This window comes from Pelobates fuscus, chromosome 4, assembly GCF_036172605.1.
Source record: "Pelobates fuscus isolate aPelFus1 chromosome 4, aPelFus1.pri, whole genome shotgun sequence".
Lineage (NCBI taxonomy): Eukaryota > Metazoa > Chordata > Amphibia > Anura > Pelobatidae > Pelobates > Pelobates fuscus.
Window position 1 is genome coordinate 280,410,797 of NC_086320.1, and position 23,425 is coordinate 280,434,221.

General features: G+C 43.5%; 1 protein-coding gene across 7 annotated transcripts in view; it reads right to left on the reverse strand.

Moving 5' to 3' along the window:
* RALA (RAS like proto-oncogene A) overlaps positions 1-23,425 on the reverse strand; it is a 227,512-nt gene that overhangs the window by 33,835 nt on the left and 170,252 nt on the right. For 6 of the 7 annotated variants that reach the window (XM_063452139.1, XM_063452144.1, XM_063452137.1 and 3 more), the window contains one exon: positions 1,829-1,983. In XM_063452139.1, the coding sequence (XP_063308209.1) occupies positions 1,829-1,942 (114 nt within the window). In that variant the 5' untranslated portion in view covers positions 1,943-1,983. Of the gene's footprint in view, positions 1-1,828; positions 1,984-22,260; positions 22,283-23,425 lie in introns of those variants that run through there. The other variant, XM_063452142.1, reaches the window with a different exon arrangement.

Consider the following 23,425-nt stretch of genomic DNA (forward strand, 5'->3'; position numbering starts at 1 on the left):
ATAGGGCACTTACCATATTTAACAAATTCACTGCAGAATTCGGTTTACAAGGCGACCTTTCTATACAAACCATGGTGGCTTTTGCCTCTTTTTGACACTTACATCTTAAACTTTCCCACAACACCATAAAACTTTATATCACTGGGGTGCAGCACCATAGCCTCACAAATTTCCCTAACAACACCCCCTTCTTGTCATCATATCCCATTAAAAAGGTATTGAAAGGTATGTTAAAGGTTTCAGCTCCTCTCACTATCACAAGACTACCTATAGATGGGCCTATCTTCAGATTACTTAGCAATCTCCTTGACGAATCCCTGTTTGATCCCGACACTAACCTAGTGATCAAAGCAGCTATCTATCTTGCTTTTTACGGTTTTCTCAGACCTAGACAGTTCACTGTTGTTCGTCAAGGGGATATCACGCACAGCCTAAAAACATTGCACCTTACAAAGGTGGAGGATCATTATCTACTTTCGATCCCATCAACTAAAACCAACCATTCACTACACCCCACTGTAATTCCTCTCTTCCCTACTGAGAATGCCTGGTGTCCGGTCAAGGCGCTAGACCACCTACGGTCAACCCTTCACGCACACTTACCAGACTCTCCGCTCTTATCAATACAATGGCACCAGCTTACTACTGCTAAATTCATGTCTCACGTCAGAACGCTATTATCTAAACTGGGTTTCAATCCGACTTCATTCACCGGGCACTCCTTTCGCATAGGAGCCGCCTCTTCAGCCTCCAGCACTAATACACCGGTTCACATCATCAAGAGACTGGGGCGATGGAATTCCTCCATTTACCATACTTATATTCCACGACCAGAGAAAGAGCTTCATCAAGCTTTCAGGAACTTGGTTATGTAAAAAGGCAATAAAGTGTGTATTTTCATGAACTTCTCTTTTGCCCTCTTTTATTTACAGGCCCACTCGTACGTTGGTTTCGGCACACCACAACCAACTTTGCCCTTACAGATACTATCCATTATGTATTAAATTCTGAGCACAAGTAGAAAGGCCATTAGGCCTGAATTTGTGGGAGGGGTAAGTCCCCTACTTAAACTCCCAGCCCCTACTCACCTCTGCCGTTCAGCTGATTGTCCCATCCCACCTACACCGAGTTATAATTACATTCTCCTTGGTGGGCCCTCTTTTATTTACAGGCCCACTCGTACGTTTGTTTCGGCACACCACAACCAACTTTGCCCTTACAGATACGATCCATTACGTATTAAATTCCGAGCACAAATATATTTTAAGACACTTTAGGTGCTGCACCACTCCTAAGTATCTGCTGATGCACTCCTGGGCCACCGCTCACCAAGTGGCAATATCACCATCGAGGGTCTTTGTAAAATATGTATACACCCCAGAAAGTGATAAAGCCTCTTTAAAATGGTCAGTATTGCTTCATATGTAAAAAAGTGAAAGAGATATCATTTGAATATTTAGAACTAAATGTCAACCTATTAAATGGTTCAATATTCCAAATTGGTCCAATGGATACATTTGTTTAACATAAGCAAATATCAAAGCAATTACTATATTTTTAATTTTCCATACCTTTTTATGTGTGTACAAAACCATCTGAAATTACGGCTATTTTTAACATCTAGAGGAGTTAAATAATAAAACACTAAAGATGCATGTTACTCACTGGCCTAAATTAGAATATTGTGCTGCCTAAGATAGATATTAACATACATCAAACCATAATTAAATATATTAACTGGATTTACATATGTGTGCACAATATTTACTATAAATAATTTTTATATAAAAAAAAAAAAAAAAAAAATACAAATAAAAAAAGTTCTTACCTCATCATACATAAATTGGAGGGTCAAGGCTGATTTTCCCACACCACCACTGCCTACCATAATAACTTTGTGCAACGCCAGAGAATTCTGACCTTTAGGTTTATTGACTGCCATATTTGGACTTTGTATCAGTTGGGCAAAATAGCCAAGTTAAACTGCAGAGGAAAAAAAAAAATATATATATATATGAATTATACATCCAAAAAAGGTTATTAATGAGACAAGGTACATAATGTAACATCTACTGCACAATTATGAATAAACGCAACCATTAGGCAATCAATCTTGTATTTTTCTATAGTGATTACTTTAAGACATTTACAGAAAACTAAAAATTGGAACTGCAACGCAGTCTGCTTTTTCAATGTGATTTCATCTTTGTATGATGAAATCCAAAAAACTACAAACACTAAAGGACTAGCTGACTAATGGTTAAATAAAACTTTAATAAAGTGGGTAGTTCTGAGTCAAAGATCTAAAAAAATGAGAAACATATGAGTTTGGGATGGGTGGACATCCAAAATTGTGACTGTCCTGTCTAAATCTGCCTACAGAACTCACTGGGAAAATTATGTAGAATTCCTCCCAATTGCTGCACTTTTTAAGAATGCCCCTGAATTGCTGAGGTATCCTGTTATTTGTCAGGGCTCTATAGCATGAAAGAGAAAACATTCAGCATAAGAATCTGTGCAGCTTGCTACTACAATCTTAGCTTTGTGCATCTGAATTTGAAAGATTCCTCCTCAATAAAAAAAAACACATAGTGGGGGGGCGTGGCCTAACTGTTCATGGAGACGGTCGCACACTAGGCGAGCTCCTAGGCCTGAACCGCCATAATTAGCACTACACCCTCATTTCACAAAAATGGTGCGGACAAAGAAGCACAATGGAGCTGGGAGCACAATACCAGGCTCACCAAGGAGATGCACGGGCACGCTGGACGACTTTATCAGCACCCCAGCGGGATCCCGAAACAGCCCGCCGTCAGACATCATGGCGGCAGTCTCGCCCAGCGCAACAAGCGGAGGAGACTCCATTCCGGACTGTGGACCAGACGATGCCCTCCATTCTATCAGGGCGGAACTCTCCCGAATCGGGAGCAACATGCTGACCAAGGCAGACACTGGGGCACTCGTGAAGGAAATACGAGAGGCAGTCCGGGAGGACCTACAGGGCCTCCGCTCAGACCTCACCGCGCTGGAAACAAGAGTAGAAGCGGTTGAAGCAGAGGCGCAGCTCAGCTGCCAGCAGCACCGAGCGGCAGAGACAGCGGCCACCCGTCAAGGCAACATGCTACTCACCCTAAGGCGCCAGGTCGAGGACTTGGAGAACCGGAGCAGAAGACACAATATCAGGATCCGGGGCCTGCCAGAACCGGACACTGAACCCCTGGCGGACTCCCTGGTAATACTCTTTCGCCAGATCCTGGGCCCAGATGCACCATCCGACATCAACCTCGACCGGGCCCATCGAGCACTGGGGCAGGCCAGGCCGGACGGCAGGCCCAGGGATGTGGTGTGCTGCCTTCAATCCTTCCCACTGAAGGAGCAGATCATGCAGGCAGCTAGGACGCTGACAACCATCAAGTTCCGGGGGGCCGAGCTGGCGCTCTTTCAAGATCTATCCGGCCTCACACTTGATGCCAGAAGGGCTTTGCGGCCTATCACCACGGCCCTCCGCGACAAGGGAATCCCATATAAATGGGGATTCCCCTTCAGTCTCCAAGCCCGTCAGGGAACTACGTGGCACACGATTAAGATGCCGGATGACACCGCTCGATTTCTCCGTGCACTCCACCTGCCGCACACACGGATCCGCAACTGGCTCCTGGAGGAACCAGTGGGCCACAGAAGAGGCGAAGATGTGGGCCTACAGCCTTCCGCCACCAGCCTGAGCCGCATGTCGCCGCCGCGCCGCTGGGGAGGACCAGCGGGGGCGGAGGAGTAAACAGTGACTCTGACCGGTGCCTCCACGACCTCACCGCATGATTGAAGGTACCCCCCCCCCCCCCCCCCAACAAGTTCTGACACCATGGAGACACAAGACTGCCTAAGTTGAGGCCTAGCTCCTAAACGCCTATATCTGGTCCACCTCCAAGGTACTGTTATCGTTTAATTTTGGGACCGTGAAAGGACACCTGTTTACATTTTACACTAAGGTTTCAATAACCCACATCGTTTACTTGGAGGAAGGCAACTACCTACCGCTAATGTGGACTTTAAGCCAATGTATAGCACGATATATATCAAGCCTGCTGGCTCCACCTGCATGTTTCTGCAACCACTGCAAACTAGTCCATATACTCACACTTAGCTAGTAACCACGGACTAACCATTGCCTCAGCATGAGAATTGCATGCCTAGATAGCAAGACGTAGATTATACCAATGTTGATATGTTTATATGCTTAATATGTTTAATATGTTATAGATGGGGGCGAAAGAAAAACAAAAAAAACAAAAAAACAAAAACTGGAATCTCACTAACTTAACTAGCTGAGAACCATTCATAGACATGATTGCCTATCCAGATCATAATATTTTAAAAATAGGGTGTTGCCTACATGCCATAGTTATTTCAAACTGCACTATAGACACACGCTAACTACGACGAATAACCGTTAGGTTGAATGTCAGGAACCCGTTTAAATGCACTGATATGACACGATGTATAGCCTATGGGTAAAACTATAACTTGCTAGATGTTCTGACACCATGGCGGCACAAACCTATCTCGCCGCTAAACGCCTGTGTCTGGTCAACCTCCATGGTACTATCACCGTTTGCTTCTGGAACAGTGAGGGGTAGTTTGGGTTAGGTTTCCATGTTTACACTCAGGTTTATGTAGCCTAAAACGTTGATTTGCTGTGTCGCTACTACACGGCCAAGCCGGCAGGATTGGATGTAGGCACCTATCGCCAGTTTGGAATCTAAGTAAATGTGTAGCATGACTTACCCCAAGCCTGCAGGCCTTATCTAGGTATATACGCATATCTGCAAACACCGCAAACTTATCCTTATACTTACACTTAGTCCGCACCCACACACTAACCCTTGACCCACCAGGAGAATGTCATACCTAGACAGCAAAGCGGAGATTGTGCCAATGTTTAAGTGTTTAACTCCTACATGTCATATTGTATACGGGAATAATAGCATCATAATCAACTTAACCGGCTGAGAACCATACATAGACAGGTTAGCCTATTTTGATCACAATATCTTTAAAATGTGCTGGTACCCACAAGTCTTAGCTATCTCAAGTTGTGTGGGACCTGAGTTCATATGTGCCGCTGTGGCACGGCTCGAGGTCTTATTACCGCGGGCACAACGAAACCCCCCCCCCCCCCCCCGGGTACTGGAGATGGAGGACCTGCATATCACTTGGGTGGCGTGACACATGAATACATGGCCGCCTGGCCTTTTCCCCCCCTATGAGTCCGGCCCATAGAACAACCACCATGGCAATGCATAGAGGCGGGAGGTACACACGGGACACAGAGTACCTACTGGCATCTTTCTCTGGATCATACAAGCTAAACGCACTACAATAGGCTACATAGGAGGGTAGTAAGCACTCTCGAGAGACGGTGACGGTTGAAGGATGCGGACGACACACCGACTGGAATACACTAACACACCAGACCACACTAGGTACACAGTGTGACGGTTTCTGGGCGGTGACCACGCCCTAATAACAGACGCACACCTACATAGGTACACACGGCAGGATCTGGGGGCGCCCGGCACTCGCTGGATTCGCGGCCCCTAGGTCTGCCCAGTGCGTTGAGTTCTACACTCGACACCTCCCGAATCGGGAGAATCACACGGACCGGAGGGGTAGTGAGAGGTAGGAGGACTTACGGGACAGGCCGGACCGCGTAACCCAAACTTTACTCAGGTCGGGCGCCTCGCCGGGCTCCTCTCGCTCCCCTTCCCTTCCTCCCCCTAAAGCTTCCCCCCCCCCCTTTAATTTTTTTTTTTTTTTTTTTTTTTTCTTTTCTCCTTCTCTCTCTCCCTCTCTCTCTTCCCTCTCTCTCCTCTTCCTCTCTGTCTCTTCTCCTTCCCACCTCGGACTTCCGGTAACATGGCCGGCAACTTCACACCGGCAGAGATCAGCCTCTGGTCCCACAATGCCAGAGGTCTGAATATGCCGGAAAGGCGCTCTCATCTTCTACGCACGCTCTGGTCCACACGTACGTCAATAGCATTTATTCAGGAAACACACTTCCAGGGACATAACGCTCCGGCATTGCGAGACTCTCGCTTCCCTACCGGGTACTTTGCTAACCATCCACACGCGAAAAAGGCAGGGGTGGCGGTCCTCATTGCCCACACGATACCCTTCCAGAGCCAGGCCGAGATGGCAGACCCGGAAGGCCGATATATATTTGTGAAGGGCACGATCGCTGGACAACTTTACACCCTGGCATGCGTTTACGCACCTAACACGGCGCAACATAAATTCCTGGTACACACGCTGCGCACCCTGGAACGCTTTAGGGAGGGCATATTAATACTAGCAGGTGATCTTAACCTAGCACTAGATCCACGACTTGACACATCCCTAGGATCTAGCTCGCTCCCGGCATCTTACCAACGTAAAGCCCTAGCGGCGCTCAGGAGCTCAGGACTGGCGGACTCGTGGAGAGTAGCCCACCCAGCAGAAAGGGACTACTCGTATTACTCAACTATCCACAACCGTTATAGCAGATTGGACTACATTTTCCTTCCTGTAGAGTTCCTCTCGCTTCTGCTATCCAGCGAGATCCAGACGGCCACCTGGTCCGACCATGCGCCGGTCCGGACTAACATCGCCTCTCCGCTCTATAAGCCCCGGGAGAGACAGTGGAGACTCAATGAACAAGTCTTGGAAGAACTAGCAACGACCATGGAGATGAGAGACGCACTGCAGAAGTACTTCGAGGAGAATACCACCCCAGACGTAGCACCCCAGACGGTATGGGAGGCACACAAGTGCCTGATCCGAGGCTTCCTGGTGCGTCACGGCACTCACCGTAAGAAGGCCATGCGACAAGAGACCACGCAACTGGCGCTGCAAGTAGCATCCCTGGAAGCTCTCCATAAGACCACGCTGTCGGAAGACACCTATAAAGAACTCCTGGAGGCGCGACGGAACCTCAAGCAGCTGCTTTCACAGGGCCTCCTCCGGACCATCCGCAAATCGCGTAGACATTTCTACGAATACTCTGACAAATGCGGGAGGCTCCTGGCCAGAAGACTGCAGCGGGAGCGGAGACTCTCACACATAACTAAAATTCGGGACCGAACCGGTACACTTGTTCAAATGCCTGATGGGATTGCGAAGGCCTTCCACCACTACTATACGGAACTCTATAATATACCAACGACCCGGGGGGCATCTGCGCAGGCACGACGCGAGACCAAAATAGCATCCTACTTGGACCAGCACGTGTCCCGGACCTTAACGGAAGATCAGAGGTCGGCATTGGAGGAGTCGATCTCCCTAGGAGAGCTCAAGCACGCCCTCAAGATCACCAAAGCCCACAAAGCACCAGGCCCGGATGGCCTCACCGCAGCTTACTATAAAAAATTTCAAGATATCCTGCTGCCACATCTACTAAGTAGCCTCAATCACCTGCTTGAGGGCGGCGCCCTCCCACGGGACACACTGGCAGCCACCATCTCGCTAATCCCAAAGGAAGGAAAGGACTTGACGAATTGTTCCAGCTACAGGCCGATTTCCTTACTCAATGCCGATCTGAAACTGTTCACTAAGGTATTGGCGTTGAGGGTTGGACGGGTGCTGCCGGATCTGGTGCACCCGGATCAGGTGGGATTTGTCCCTGGGAGAGAGGCGCGTGATAATACAATCCGAGCCCTCAATGTGATCCACATGGCAGGGGACGACCGGAGGGGGATCCTGCTCCTCTCGACCGACGCCGAAAAGGCGTTTGATCGGGTGGACTGGCGATTCATGCTGGCGACACTCCGTGCGGTGGGATTCGGACCGCACATGTTAACTTGGATTGCCTCCCTCTATACAACTCCCACGGCCCGTTTGCGCATCAACGGCGCCTTATCACAACCGTTCAACATCCGCAATGGCACGAGGCAGGGGTGTCCTCTATCCCCCCTCCTGTTTGCCCTCTCCCTGGAACCCTTCCTGGGGGCGGTCAGACGGGATGGGGGAGTGACGGGCCTCAACTGCCATGGCATGGAACAGAGGGTGGCGGCCTACGCGGACGACCTCCTCTTTTTCCTGGCCAACCCACTCGTCTCACTCCCGAACCTCCTCGCTAGGTTCCGAGAGTATGGAACCCTGTCCAATCTAAAGCTCAATACTGATAAATCAGAAGCATGCCCACTCCATCTACCCACCTCGGACACAGCCCACATTCAAACGCAGTACCCCTTTAGATGGTGCGCGGACAAGATCAAATATTTAGGGATCTGGCTCACCAGAGACACGACTCGCCTTTATCAAGAAAATTTCATACCTATCCTCCGCACACTGCAAAAAGATATGGCGACCTGGGGTAGCCTATGTATCTCCTGGTTTGGGAGAATCAATGCACTGAAGTTAAACCTGCTCCCGAGACTCCTCTATCTATTTCAAGCGATCCCGATCATGATACCCAGAGCCTTCTTTCGGACGCTCAACACCGATATAATACGATTTGTATGGAAAACGAGTAGGCCCAGGGTTAGCGGGACGCTCCTGTCCCTACCCAAACGAAGGGGGGGACTGGGTCTCCCATCCATAATACACTACTATAGAGCAACCCATCTACTACGTCTGGTGGACTGGCACGTCCCAACATCTGACAAAATTTGGCGGAAACTAGAAGATGACCAAACGAACCATAAACTACCGTCCGCGGTGTGGACGAGATACCCTCTAAAATGCCTCGCCACGACCCGAAACCCGTTTATCCGGGCCACGATGCAGATATGGATCACCACCCGACTGACAGACAGGCTTACCACGACGCCGGGCCCCCTGACGGCTATCACCCATAACCCGGAAATCGCTGACGGCCTGCGACCAGCAGACGTGACGGGTCTCGGGGGCATGGACTGGACTTACATGAGGCACCTATGCTCCGCGACAGGGCTGAAGCCACTCAGGGAGCTGGGACCGGAAGGCACCACCTCATTAATGGACAGATTCCGATACCTCCAGATACAACATTACTACCGAACCACGGCAGGCAAACACCTGTTTCACAGAGAGCTCACCACTTTCGAACATATGTGCGCAGCCAGAGAGAGACCGCTGAAGGGGATCACCCTCCTCTACACCATGATGATCACGACCACACCACGGGCGCCACCGAAATACATGTCCCACTGGGAGCGAGTCACGGAACAGTCGATAACGGAGCAACAGTGGGAGAAGATTCATGTCCTCGCACACCAAGGCACAGTATGCTCAAAACTCCAGGAGCTTAATTATAAAATTACGGTCAACTGGTATAGGACCCCTGCAAGACTACACCGCATGAATAGCGAGCTCCCAGACACCTGCTGGCGATGTGGAGCCGAAGGGGGGACAGACATCCACATCTGGTGGTCGTGTCCCAAAATTCAGCAGTACTGGAAACAAATCCACTCCAAAATCACGAACATTGCAGAGCCGGAACTCCCGTTGCAGCCTCTGCCAATGTTACTCCACCACACCACACGCCCTATTGCCACCTATAAACGCTCCCTCACCAAACATCTGCTTAACGCAGCCAAGTCTCTCATCCCACTTAAATGGCGCTCGACGGAGTCGCCGACAGTGGAACAGTGGATGACCAGGGTAGAAGATATATATAGTATGGAATCCCTTACGGCATCGCTACACGGAACAGGAGACAAATGCGCCATCACGTGGCTCCCCTGGTGTACCTTCATGGCCCAGAGGCAGAACATGGCCGCAGGGACGGCTACCGCCTAGACGTCAAGATCTAGGGAGACACCGTATTTTTCTTCCTCTTTTTCCTCCTTTCCCCCACCCCCCCCTTTTTTTTTTTTTTTTTTTTTTTTCTCTTCTTCCTCCTCTGTGGCCCCGCTCACCCACCCAGCTTCCCAGCCCCCCCCCCACACGATTGGAGGGATAGGGGCCCGGTGGAGCCGAGACGGAGATATGGAGCGAGAGGGGAGCTCATGACCTGAGCAGACGTGAAAATGTGATCCGTGCGGTGGGGACAGGGTGCACCCGGTGGGGACACCTGGGATGGACGACTGAGACGAGCGACAGTAACTTATCGGGTAATCGCCCTGGACCTAACACGCACATAGCCCTGTAGTGACACGCACCAGGGGACGGCCTTGACACGTCCCAGTCGTCACCCACATACACCTGACAACGCTCCTCACCTGTGGCACGCTCGGGCCGTGGCGAGATCTCTCATCATGGGTGCACTCTTGCCGGAGCGGTCGGAGGGGCGGCACCCCCTCCCCCCCTCCCCCCCAAGAGGGGGGGGGGAGGGGTTAGATCGCGGGGGGGAGCACTAGTCCTACACACAAGCTGCTCACTAATCGCCTGAACGGAAAAAAATCTACCCCTGCACACACGGCCTCGGTCACTACCACACATGAACGCATTACTCCACAGGGATGGCACTTTCTATGGAAGGGGGAGGGGGCATGGAGGAGGAGGGAGCTGAGGGGGGAGTGGATATGGGAGGGGAGTGAGAGGGAGAGGGGAGAGGTGAGAGTGGGAGGACAGGGGAAGGAAAGACACTAACATAGGAGAACATAAAAGAAAAAAGAAAGAACCTAGGATAACGAACAGCTAAATAATCCCTCAACCGAGAGATCGGCCGAACTCAATATTAAGACATATTGCTGCGTTTTAGCTCCACATGTTTATTGCATTATATGATCTATGAGAGACTGGGGTTGATATGCAATGTACTAGACTACACCTGCTATGTATAATCTGTACTGTATCCCAATCTTCTTTCTGTACCCCATGCGATTCTGTACATCAATAAAAAATGATTGACAAAAAAAAAAAATGACCAGCATGACCCCCTAACACTGTGGAGGAGACCTTAGCAAAGTTATTGATCAGTTCCGTGCAAACTCCAAACGGTTCATTTTTCTACTAATTACAGAACAATCTGCTGCCTCTCACACTCCCTAAGCAAATGCTTCTCTACGAGACCGATTTTATAGAAATTTATAGTGAATCCCACACTTTACCAATCATTCTTTCTCCTGTTTCATCACCGGTTACACATTGGGAAAGATTTATGAAAAGTTCTGAAAAGTATTTTTTTTTTTTTCCTGTTTGGTCTGTAACATATTTTCTGTTTATTAAAAGTGTCCTAGAAATGGAAAAAAAAAAAAAAAAAAAAAAAAAAAAAAAAACACATAGTAAAAATAACAAGAACTGGTCCATTAATGCAAACCTCCACTATATAAAAGCACATTGCATACTTGTACACTGAAAAAGTCAACAAGAAAGCAAACATCCCTCTGAATCAATGTTAACGGGAAAGTTCACTCCCCAAATAAGAATCATGGTTTAGTAGCTATAGCCCCCAATTAAAACATGAATTTGTTATTTTTTCATTGGGTGTATACCCCAAAACAGCCCCCCTACTTTTCTCCAGCCAAGACTTTCTGTGGCTGTCCAATCAAAGACTTCCCAATGAGAAGTTTTTAACAAAGCAGGTGCTCTGGGTAATTGCCTATTTCTTGAGTTTAGCTCCACTGAGCTTAAAGGGCCAATTTAGTCACCAGAACAACTACAGCTTATTCAATTTGTTCTGGTGAGTAGAATCATTACCTTCAGGCTTTTTGCTGAAAACACTGTCTTTTCAGAGAAAATGCAGTGTTTACATTACAGCCTAGTGAAAGTGTGTGTGTGTGTGTGAGAGTCTGAGTCTGAGTGTGAGTGTGAGAGAGAAAGAGAGAGAGAAAAAGAGAGAAAGAGATTGTGTTCTAAGGGTTTGTGATGTCCAAGTGCAGATATATTTCCTTGGAGTGGCTAACCAATTTAATCAATATAGTTACACAGTCTACATCTACATTGTAATAGTATATGGAGGGGTCAGATGGAAAATATCCATAATTTAGTTTTTACATTAGTTTTTTTTTACAAATATGTTTCTTTTTAGGGTACACTGAATTTTATCAGAACATACATTTAGGTTCCATAGATGGTATTTTTCTAATAGAGGAAACAAAAAGCTAGACCATGGGTAGGAAACCTTTGGCACTCCATATATTATGAAGTACATTTCCCATAACTTTCCTATATCTATAATGCTGGCAAAGCATGAGGAAACATGTAGTCCACAACATCGGGCTGCAAACACTAAACGATGATTGATGCTACAAATAGAGCTTTATATCTTGCTTTTCATGTATGGATGACATATCTCAGACTTAAAAAGAGCTAGTTATATTTTTAATATAAATTGTCAAAAAAATAAATATTTAAAAAAAGAAATCAAGCCAAATCCATCAAAGGAAACGTGTAAATCGGCTTTGTTTGGAAGGCTTGGATCATAATGAAAACATTACACTTAATCTACAGAAACCTCTCGTGATGTCCACTCGTGGGTAGCAGCAATGAGTTTGAGCACAGGGCTTATGTTTGTGTGTTTTTATAATATGGACTTGCCTATTTATCTAGGTCACTTTTTCAAACAAATAAAAAAAAAAAAAAAAAAAAAAAAAAAAACATTTAACAGAAATAAATAAGAACAGCATAGAGAAACAAACACCCTAATTTGTAAAACAATTCTTTATACGGGACTGGTTCTTTTTATTTCTGATTAAAACAGCGTTCCACTACTTGAAATAATTTTGGACTAGATGCACAGATAAAAAGAAAACAGCCTCGTATTTATTATAAAAGGGAGACAAAAAAAATAATATTCTGCTTAAACCCTTCCCCTCCCCTCCAAAAGCACATTCCAAACCATCATATTAAAAGCATTATTTTTTTTTTTTTTTTTTAAATAAAACCTGTTATTACTAGGGGAAGGAACCATTTGAAATATCACAAAATTGGTGTGACTTTCTTTAATGGATTTTGTAGCTTATTTTTTTCTTTAATAACACACTTCTGTTGAACACAAGCACATCAGGTTAGAAGTTCTTACTGTTTAACATTCAATCAAATTTCATTTGAGTACATAATATGATTTGGATCTTCTATGACATTTTGTTTAGAACTTAGAGGCTATTACTGCCTTGCAGTTGTGTATTAAATCTCAATATCCCAAAATGCTAAAATCAAATTCAAGAATTTATTTCCATTCTATACATTATGGTATTTTGCAAAAACATTTGAGGTTTGCACACAAATGTTGTACTTTGTATGATATTTTTACATGTGTTCCAAATATCAAAATTTTTCTCTATTGCTTAGCCAAGACTATAATGGTAAAGGAACAGGAAAAATTAAAGGGACACTCCAGGCACCCAGACCACTTCTGCTCATTGGAGTGGTCTGGGTGCCAACTCCCACTACCCTTAACCCTGCAAGTGTAATTATTGCAGTTTTTTATAAACTGCAATAATTACCTTGCAGGGTTAAGTCCTCCCCTAGTGGCTGTCTACTTGACAGCCACTAGAGGGAACTTCCTGGTCCCTAGCACAGATTATCTGTGCTAGAGCGTCGCTGGACGTCCTCACGCTGTGTGAGAACCTCCAGCGTCGCTCTATTCCCCATAGGGAAGCATTGAAATTCCGGCCTAATTGGTGGCCGGGGTAACATAGCACAGCCCCAATCTGGGAAACAGTTCCACAGCATTTCAGGGTATCTCCCTGTCAGGTGCTCAATGTGCAGGATGGGTACAGGCAATACCCAAAAGTCCCTCATTCCGACTGGGAGGCAGAGTAGGCATCTAGGCTGTTTTAATACCCCATTTCCCCTAGTCAAAACAGCTATTTTTAGTGGATCTTGGGACTAGGCCCATAGTCTGTGAGCATAAGGCTGGCCTTCACTCTTCGCCAAAAGGCCACAGCATGGGAGCTTGCTTCACATTGCATATCTATGTTAGTGGTTATTGTCCCCAGCATTATTAATACAGTGCCTTCCACTGATAGAGGCACTCTTGGTAAATATGAGAGATCTACCCAATACTCTGCACTGAATAGGGTGTTACCATGCCTTATTAATCCATCCAGGGGGTAACTAGGAATCACAAGGCCCTGTACAAGAATCATAGGGGTGGACTGGGTTTCCCCAACCTCCTACTATACTTCAGAGCCTCCATTTTGGAGGCTGCATAGAAACTTCATGCACCGAATGGCACTCTGCAATTGGTGGATATGGAGGGCAGTCAGGTCCCCGGTGACTTACTGGTTAAAAATCACGGATTTCCTCGATGGGAGATCTTTGTAGCTAAGGTACTATATTGTCCTTCCCAGAACAAATATACCTTGCCTAACTCTTTCATCTTCCAGTATTTACAAATTAAGAGCATCATCTCTGCAAAATTGTGCAACTCTGCAGAGCTCCCGCAGCCCTCATTCTGAAGGCCTTCAGAGAATGTATGAGTGATGCTGGCATTCCCCAGTGAAACTTGAAACTACCTTTATGCTACCGGGCCTGATGGATTTCATCCCAGAAAAGCCATTTAGTTGCCCGACACAGTGGGTGGCAGAGTTAGCTAATGCCCCCTCCGACCAAGAGAGGATTTTTGGATATCGCTCCTGAGGTGGACTCTTGCTGCATATCCTATAAATGGGGATTATACCGCTGTACACCTATTACACTAGAGCTGGCTATAGCTCGCATAAATGTGAGTGTACTACCATTATTTCTACTTATAACATATCTCTAATCACATTTATTGAACTATCCGCTGTCCTCCTTTTTTTGTCTTTTATATATGGATACGGAGCGCTCTGATTAATTGACTCATTGTTTCAACTGAGGATCTTTTAATTTTCTATCAAGTACTTTATATTGATTCATCTATGACAGTCACCTATACAAGAGGATCTCTTACTAGGACAATCTCTACTATTGAGATATATATATATATATATATATATATATATATCTTTGGTGCAACCTTTCCTTGTCTTGTTTTATATTAGTTATAAGGGTCTTGAGGGATCCCCTTTTTTTTAGGTTGCTGCCTTCAGGTATTTTGTGTGTTAGTTGGCGCTGACTTATATATTTTTTAATTTACACTTAAAAAACGATATTCCATCACAAGGACAAAAAATTCACAAAAGGAAGTGACCTATAAACTATTCATTAAGTAGACATAAGTTTAACAAACGCACACGTGTTTTACCTAGGAAAGTTTGACCTAGTTCTCCAGATAAGCAGAGATATAAATAGCTTTATCATGCTTAAAAATACAAAAAAAAGGGCATTTTACTGGCCATTCAATGCACACTCCCTTAAGCAATTAAAGTAGAAATATGCCGCAATGGCTGCACACGTGCGTTAGACCTCCCCATATGGAAGCATTACTCAATGCTTTCCTATCGGAAAAAAAAATCAATAATAATAATAAAATAAAAAAAATAAAAAAAATAAAAAAATCGGACGCTGGTGGTCCTAGAGAACGTCCAGCGTCAGATAATGGACCAAAAGTCCGTTTGGGTTCCAGAAGCCCTCTAGTGGCTGTCTGATTGACCGCCACAGAGGGCAGACTTAGAGATGCAATGTAAACATTGCAGTTTTCTGGAACTGCAATGTTTTACACTGCAGCTATAGGTGCAAAAGGGTCACAGCACCCAGACTACTTCAATTAGCTGAAGTGGTCTGGGTGCCTACAGTGTCCCTTTAAGGTCCAATGACAGATGCTTCATGATGTAGTTGAATTAGCACAACACCCATTCCTTATCGGATTATTTTATAAAATGTACCGTTTTTAGTTTTCTTCTTAAATTTATATATTGATCATAAATAAATCATAATAGAAAGAAAATAAATAAATCACGTTATTAAGATTTAAATCTCAATAGCTAGCCCTTCAGTTAATACCATCTCAGGTCTCAAAAATGCTTTTGCTCATTAAGGCCATAACAGAGACAACCTATACCATTTACATATCTGACTGAACTCAACCATAAGGGCAGTCCAGATCAGAAATGCTGGCAAGCTACGCTGAACTAGAGGTATAGGTTCTCTTTGTAATGGTGCAAGAAGTTTCTGTAAATATTTGCTTGTTCTCAAATTCTCTGGATTTGTTGCAATGCATTTAGTTACGTTCTCCCAAAGTTAAAAGGGTAATCCAGATGTGGATCCCATGCGCTCTACCTAGAGAGGTATCAGGTACACCTCGCTGACGAGGCCCAGAGAAGGCTGGAATGAATATTCGGGGTTGTTGCATCTCTTTTGCAAAGGGAACTTGCTAGCATTTCATTTCTAGACTGCCCTTATGGTCAGGGTCAGTCATATATGTAAAAACTATAGGTTTTCTTTGTAACATTTCTATCTGAGTCCTGAGCAGTAATAACTGAAGGATAAGCTATTTAGAATTCTTTACGATTTTTTCCCCAGTCTCAGAATGCTCATATTCTTTGTTTTTGCGCTTGTACACAATGTTTAAGGAAGTCTCAAGGGGATTTTTGTTAGCTCATAGCAATGCAGACCAAGGGAACTCCCACTTTGGCAAGAAGAGAACTCCATGATAGTACTCACACAAACAAATAACTGAGATGGTTAATCATCAGTTTAATTAACCAACTGACTACGAAGTGTCCTGGAAATTACTGTGTACCTATTTTTTTCATGACAGTATGCATAGATTTAATAAGTAGCAATTGGACAAAATCTGTGATCCTTAAGGCAATTGACAAAAGCCAGGCTTTCAGTAAACTTGTATCTAATTAAACAAGCCCTCATACAAAGCCTTTAAAATGTCAAACTCAATGCAAGAGGGAAACAAAAAAAATCCACAGTAAACTTGGAAACAAATTACAATTAAAATACACACAAAACATCAAAATCACTTACATTCTGGATGTTTCTTGCCCCAGATTGATTTACTACTGTATCAAGAGCTGAGTTTAAGTCTTCTCTTCTTGTGTATAATATATAGAAATAGGCAAAGATATGTTAATAGATGTTTTACTTCTCTAACAGCTGCAGATTTTCCTTATGGCCATCCCTTGATTACACTGTGTGACAGGAAGATGCAGAAGGGGTTGTGTGTCAGGAGAAGTAAACTTAAAGGGACACTCCAGACTCATAAAACAAACACTGTTATTTTACAAAAAGTGCAGGATATAATTTTAAAAATATATATATTTTTAAAATGTTTTGACGCTAATAAAAAAAGTGAAAATTATTCACAAACAAAGATTCCCCCTCCCCCCAATAATGTCAAGCTAAAGATATTGTAATACTGTGCTCTACACTCTTAGCAGTGTCTCTTGGACCAGAGATGTAAAATTAAGGAGTTATTCACAGGATTCGGATAGGTGAGCTTTAACACACTGATTACCCTGTGATATGGCTTGGTTTCGAGACATTTTTCAGATTGCAGGTGGTATTGATTTAATTATAGTGGGAGAGCAGTTGTGCTACGATTTAATTAGAAGGAACACAAGGAAGCTGTGATAGGGTGTATATAAACTGCAAGTAACTGCAGCAATAATAAACATGATCAAAGTAGACAGGGACAGGAACTTCCATGTACGACAACCCCTGCAAGGAGTAACAGTATTTAGAGCGTAAGCATTATATAATTAAAGGAACATTCCACAAATACCTATTTTTTTTAAATCACTGTTAAGTAGATATTTCCCAATTAATATATGTATGTGTTCATTAAGGCATATCTAAAAAGAGCTTCAGAGATACAATTCTTGCATAAATTGCTGTTTATTTGGGTTGCCAACAATAAGACTGTTGAAAATAGCAGTCCTGGCAGTGTTAATATTTCATTTGGGTCCAACAATGCTGAAACGAATAGGCTCAGGTATTATATTCATATCGAACAATGCAGAGTACTAAAAAGGGGAACAATATAAATGCAGATTTTGGTTCTCCTGAAGGACATATTTCAAATTTAAAACCTGCGACATGCAATACTCATCTACAAAGCATCTTTAACCCCTTAAGGATCCAGCTTCAGTTTGTTTGTTTTGTACATAAGGACCAAAGCAATTATTTGCTATGTGTGTATTCAACCGCAATTTCCATCTCTCTCATTTATTGCATCAACACGAATACAATTTTTTTTTTTTTTTTTTTAAATCTTTAGTTTTTGCAATACTAAACGTGTAAATAATTGGGGAAGTTTAAAAGGTGGTGTGGAGTGGCCACACTGAAAGGAAAAAAACAAATTTAAACTAAAAACTACTGTTTAGAATATATACCCCTCAATGAATACATGTATTTATTTATTTATGTATGTATGTATTCACTGTGAGTATATTTTAAATGAGCTTACAAAAGGTGCAACATTTGCAAGCCCTCCCCCTTTTCCCTGGAAGAGACCGTGTCTTCATAAGGAAATAGCCTCATTCAGAAGCCTCAATTTGTGTCCTCTGTGTGCACATGCATGCGCGTATGGTCTGAGGAGGAGCTGAAGACACTGATCTGAGGCCTATGGAGGAGCAATGAGGGATAACACAGTCATGCTAACATGATTAGGTTAGAGTTTCGACTGCTGTCTGTCACGTGTGCCAGTCATGTAACTTGATCCCAGCACAAAAATTGCAGATACCTCTGTATCAGTAGCGTGTCTAGTTGAAGCTCTGCACATACAGATTCCTTGCTCCTTAACTATGTCTAAAAGCACATACGGCTGAAATGTTGATTCTCCCATGTGAATAAAGCACTTATTTTCTTGAGCATAGATCTGGTTGAGTGCGCTCTTCTTGGTTACTATATTTCTGGTCTTTACACTGGTGACTTGTCAAGTGCAGGATCTCGTAGATTGTTTGTGTATGTTATATACCTATACGAGATCTGCCCGGAAAGTATCCAGCTGTGTTATATGAAAAATCAATTTATTCACTCAAGATACGAGAAACATTGTACATAGGACAACAATGCTTCAAAGTAAGTACCTTGGGACCTCACCCAGTACTCCCAGCATCTCTACCACTGTTCAAAACACTCTGCAAAATCCTTTGTTGGAATCGCCAACTACCTCGTTTTATTCACCTGAATCTCATTGACTGTCTGAAATCTCTTCCCTTTCGAAGGTGATTATAGTTTGGGGAAAAGCCAGAAGTGGCATGAACCCAAATCTTTCAACAGATTCTCTACCATCTTTGAAGCTCTACTAACTTAGTCATTTTGAATGTGACGGCCACAGTGAACTAGCCATTGTTACGCATGCGCATTCCAGTCCACTCTCCTTGGCTGTCAGGTTACATTCATGTTGCGCAGACCTTTCTCTGTATATAAAAACATGGCTGGATGTTTTCCGGCCAGAGCTTGTACACACACTAAAACAAAAATTTATGAGCTGTTTTTTTTTTTCCTGAAGTTAACTCCAGACCAGCTATTTCTGATGTGGTAATCTGTACCTGCAACACCAGGCAGCCTATTTCAAAAAGCACTGGAGTCCTACTGGATTAATATGCATTCAGTTACACACACAAAACGAATTAATAAAACAAAGTGTCTTTAGAACCCCCAAATGAAAACTGAGACTAGTGAAAACTTCCAGCTAAAGATTAGCAAAGCCATCTCATATAAATGCATTAAAGAAAAACACTCCAAGCACAAGAACAACTTAATCCCAGTAAAGTTGTTATGGTGCCAAGATGTCCCAGGTACTGGCTTACCTTCAGGTGTTAAACCATTAACGAATGGTTTACCGCAAAGTCCTCAGTCCAGTGCCCTTTTGGTCTGACCAGCTTCTTTCATGTGAGTCCAAGACTTCCACTAAAAAGCCGTGGACCGGGCAAAGACCCTTTTATACCTTAATCACAAAACGAAATAAAAGAGGTTCCTGATTGAAGCCTCAAGCTCAAATGTAAATAGTTGGGTATATAAACCAGGTGCTGGACTCAAGACCTAAACTGCTTGTTAATGGTTTAAAACCTGAAGGTAAGCCAGCGCGCATGGGACCTCCTCGCACCAGAACACCTTTCTTCTGATTTTGTTGAAGTTCTCTGAGTGTTCCTTTAAAATTACACCAGCATCGATTATACAAGATGGTATCGAACATAGCCTTAAATGTTAATCCCTTATAAGCAGATAAGCATGTTGAGTCCTACCAGACGCTGTATATAGGGGGGTGGGGGGTTGGGGGTGAACACATACTAGGCATTTTTAATAAAGCTTGTTCTATCTATATTCAAAACTCTCCGGTGACAGTTATGCTGTATTACCATCCCAATAAATAAAAGTGAAATATGCATTGTACTGTGTACCAATGGTCACTGCCAATCAATATGTTCAGATCACCTTCATACACACACAAACACACACGGACTAGTGATTGCTTTGTGACTTCTTAGAAGTATTTCAACCACAACTGAGTAAATCCAGAATGAAGGAAGAATAATAAAAGTGTGCCAAACCCTCTTTCACTCTAGCACAGTTTGTCATTAAGTTGACAAGGTAAAAATAGAATATCTAGTACAAATGACAAAACGCAGAACTGTTTGTAGATACTACTTCCTTTCTGTTCCAAAAAAAAAATAACTTAACATCAGTCTCCCTAAAAAGAAGTAAAGAGTGAATCTAACGAATCTAAAACAGAGATTTTAAAAAAAATAAAATTCTCTACAATTTAATTCGTCATAAAAGGTTTAAAAAAAAAAAATTATATATATATATAATATAATAATATATATATATATATAAACAAACTTCTACACTAAAATAAAAATGACAAAATATTTAAATACACAAAACAATTACTATAGTTTCCAAAAGCAAAGAAAAAAAAAAATTACCTTTTATAAAAAAAAAAAAACGACACAATGTGAGTAGTGTCACTGTACTTTCTGACAATGGCTTATTCTCCCACCTTTGAAAACAATGGTGGGAATGAAAAAAATTAAATCAGATGGAAGAACGTGCACACACAAACATACATATAAATATATATAAGAAGGAAATGGTCAAGATTTTTTGTTGAAAGAGGCACTATAACTGGTACTGTGCTTGGAGGCCGCTGGTAGCCCTCACAGTAAACAGGAAAACCATTTGTCGGCTTGACATTAATCTGGTCCTGGGTGTCCACAGTTCTTCCGCTTATCTTTTATATTGCTAAAGTAGAACTTAATTCTCCACATTAGGAAATCAATTCCGTCCATCACTGGATAGAATTTGTTGGCTAAAAATTAAGTCTCAATAGTGACAAAATAAAAAACACTTCTCTTCGGCACAGACACCCTGTCCCATCTTCAGCCACAATGAAAAGTCGGAAACAAAACGTTTACATTATCAAGTGAGATTCTGCCCAACCTTAGATGGTGATTGTAGGATGTGAAAGCTGGAGACAGGTTTATAAACGCAGAGTTAATAACCGACATGGATCTTTGGGCAGTACATGTCTCAAGCCTGCCTCGACTGGGCAACAGCTGTTCTTTGCCATGGCTTAACAGAACAACCTACAGTAAGGCTTTGAAGAAGGTTGAAACGTTCTGCATCATGACAAATGCACAAATAGAAGGTGCTCAACATTGAAATTTTTTTGAATATTGCTGTAGAATCCTGGTTGAGGTCAAGACTACATTAATTTACTACATTAATTGCACCCAGAAAAAAAGTAAAAAAAAATAATCTTTGTCGATGCTGGTCAAATGTATTTCTATTCTTTTACTAGCTTGATGAGAGAGATGTTGCTGTGTGTGCGCTTCTATCATTAGAATAGGGAGAGAGAGAGTCACTATATTGAACACCCCTTATAATATCAGGAGAGTGGCTTAAAAGGGACACTGGAGGCACTATAACAATTTCATCTCATTAAATTGGTTATAGAGCCTGCAGTTCCCTGGCGCTGTCCCTCCTGTCAATATTAAGCCATTTTCATGCAGTTAACACTGAATGATGATCCCTGGCTTCCCATAGTCTATCCCACACTGGGTATGTGGCTAAGGCAGGGAATACACACTATCTTTTAGCCATACCAACTCATACCAGCAACGGGTATCTGTGATAGGCTGGCATTCACAGCCACACATTGCTGCTCAGACTAATGCTACCTTATTATCCCAAGCAGCACAGAAGGGATAGGCTGCTGAGGTCTCTCGTGTAGCAATAAAACATTAAAAATGGTTACAGTGACTACCGTGATCCTTTAATAAAGTTTAGCTCCTTCAAATGTGGCTGCTGTTCGGGAGTGCAAGTTTAACCCAAGGCTCCCATCAGAACTTCAGAGTCTCAATACAAAACCTCTGAATGGGCCTTCCTCAATACACTCTCTGAGTTACACACACAAATGCACCTTGTGAGATACAGACTCAAACATGAATATGAAAAGGAAAATTACCCTTTTTATTATTATTATTTATTTTTTTAACTCTCGCATATTGAATTTTTTTTAAATCACTCTCCTACCTTGCTGACAGCCACCTACTTTCTTGCATTTTTAATGGGACTGACAGTTATTCGACCCAATGCTCAATGTTTTGCAACTGTCGGTTGCTTTTGAAAAGCGAGTGCTCTTTCTGTCTGCTTTTACAGTCAAAAGCTCCTACCTCCTACAAATGGGGGGTAAGTGTGCCAAGATCAAAAAAACAGCAACAGACCGCTGCAAAATAGTGAGCACTGGGCTGGATAACTGCCAAACTGATGGAAGGTGCCTACAGACAGCTGTCTAAAAGGGGGAGTGGGAAAGATAGGCAAGTGATTACCGTATATACTCGAGTATAAGCAGAGTTTTTCAGCACATTTTTTGTGCTGAAAAACCCCAACTCGACTTATACTCGAGTCACTGTCTGTATTATGGCAATTTACATTGCCATAATACAGACTGGGGGCTGGCAGCGAGCGCTTACCTCTCCTGCAGCTCCCTTCTCCTCCGCGCCGGTCCTTTCAGCACCTCTGTCAGCTCCCAGTGTAAGTCTCGCGAGAGCCGCGGGGTCATAGTGCGGCTCTCGCGAGACTTACAGTGTGAGCTGACAGGGGAGCTGCACGGACCGGCGCGAAGGAGAAGGGAGCTGCAGGAGAGGTAAGTGCTCTCTGCCAGCCCCCCTCCACTGAACTGCCAATGCCACTGGACCACCAGGGAGTGAGAGCCCCCCCTCCCTGCCATGTATCAAGCAGGGAGGGGGGACGAAAAAAATAATAAAAATATTAATAATTAAAAAAATAAATAATAATAATTAAAAAAAAACTATTAAAATTAAATAAAAAAATAATAAAAATGCCCACCCCCACCAAGGCTCTGCATCACACACTCAAACACTGCATTCATACACACTGTAAATAAATATTCAATTAATATAATTTTTTTAGGATCTAATTTTATTTAGAGATTTACCAGTAGCTGCTGCATTTCTCACCCTAGTCTTATACTCGAGTCAATAAGTTTTCTGGGGTAAAATTAGGGGCCTCAGCTTATATTCGGGTCGGCTCATACTCTAGTATATACAGTACCTTGTTTTTTACTAAATTAAAATAATTTTTGGCAGTGCTCTAAGCAGTTCATTGCTAACTGAGCAGTGTTTTTTTACTTTCCCGAGAGGGTGGGAAGGGTTACGTCAAGTGAAACCCAGAGCAA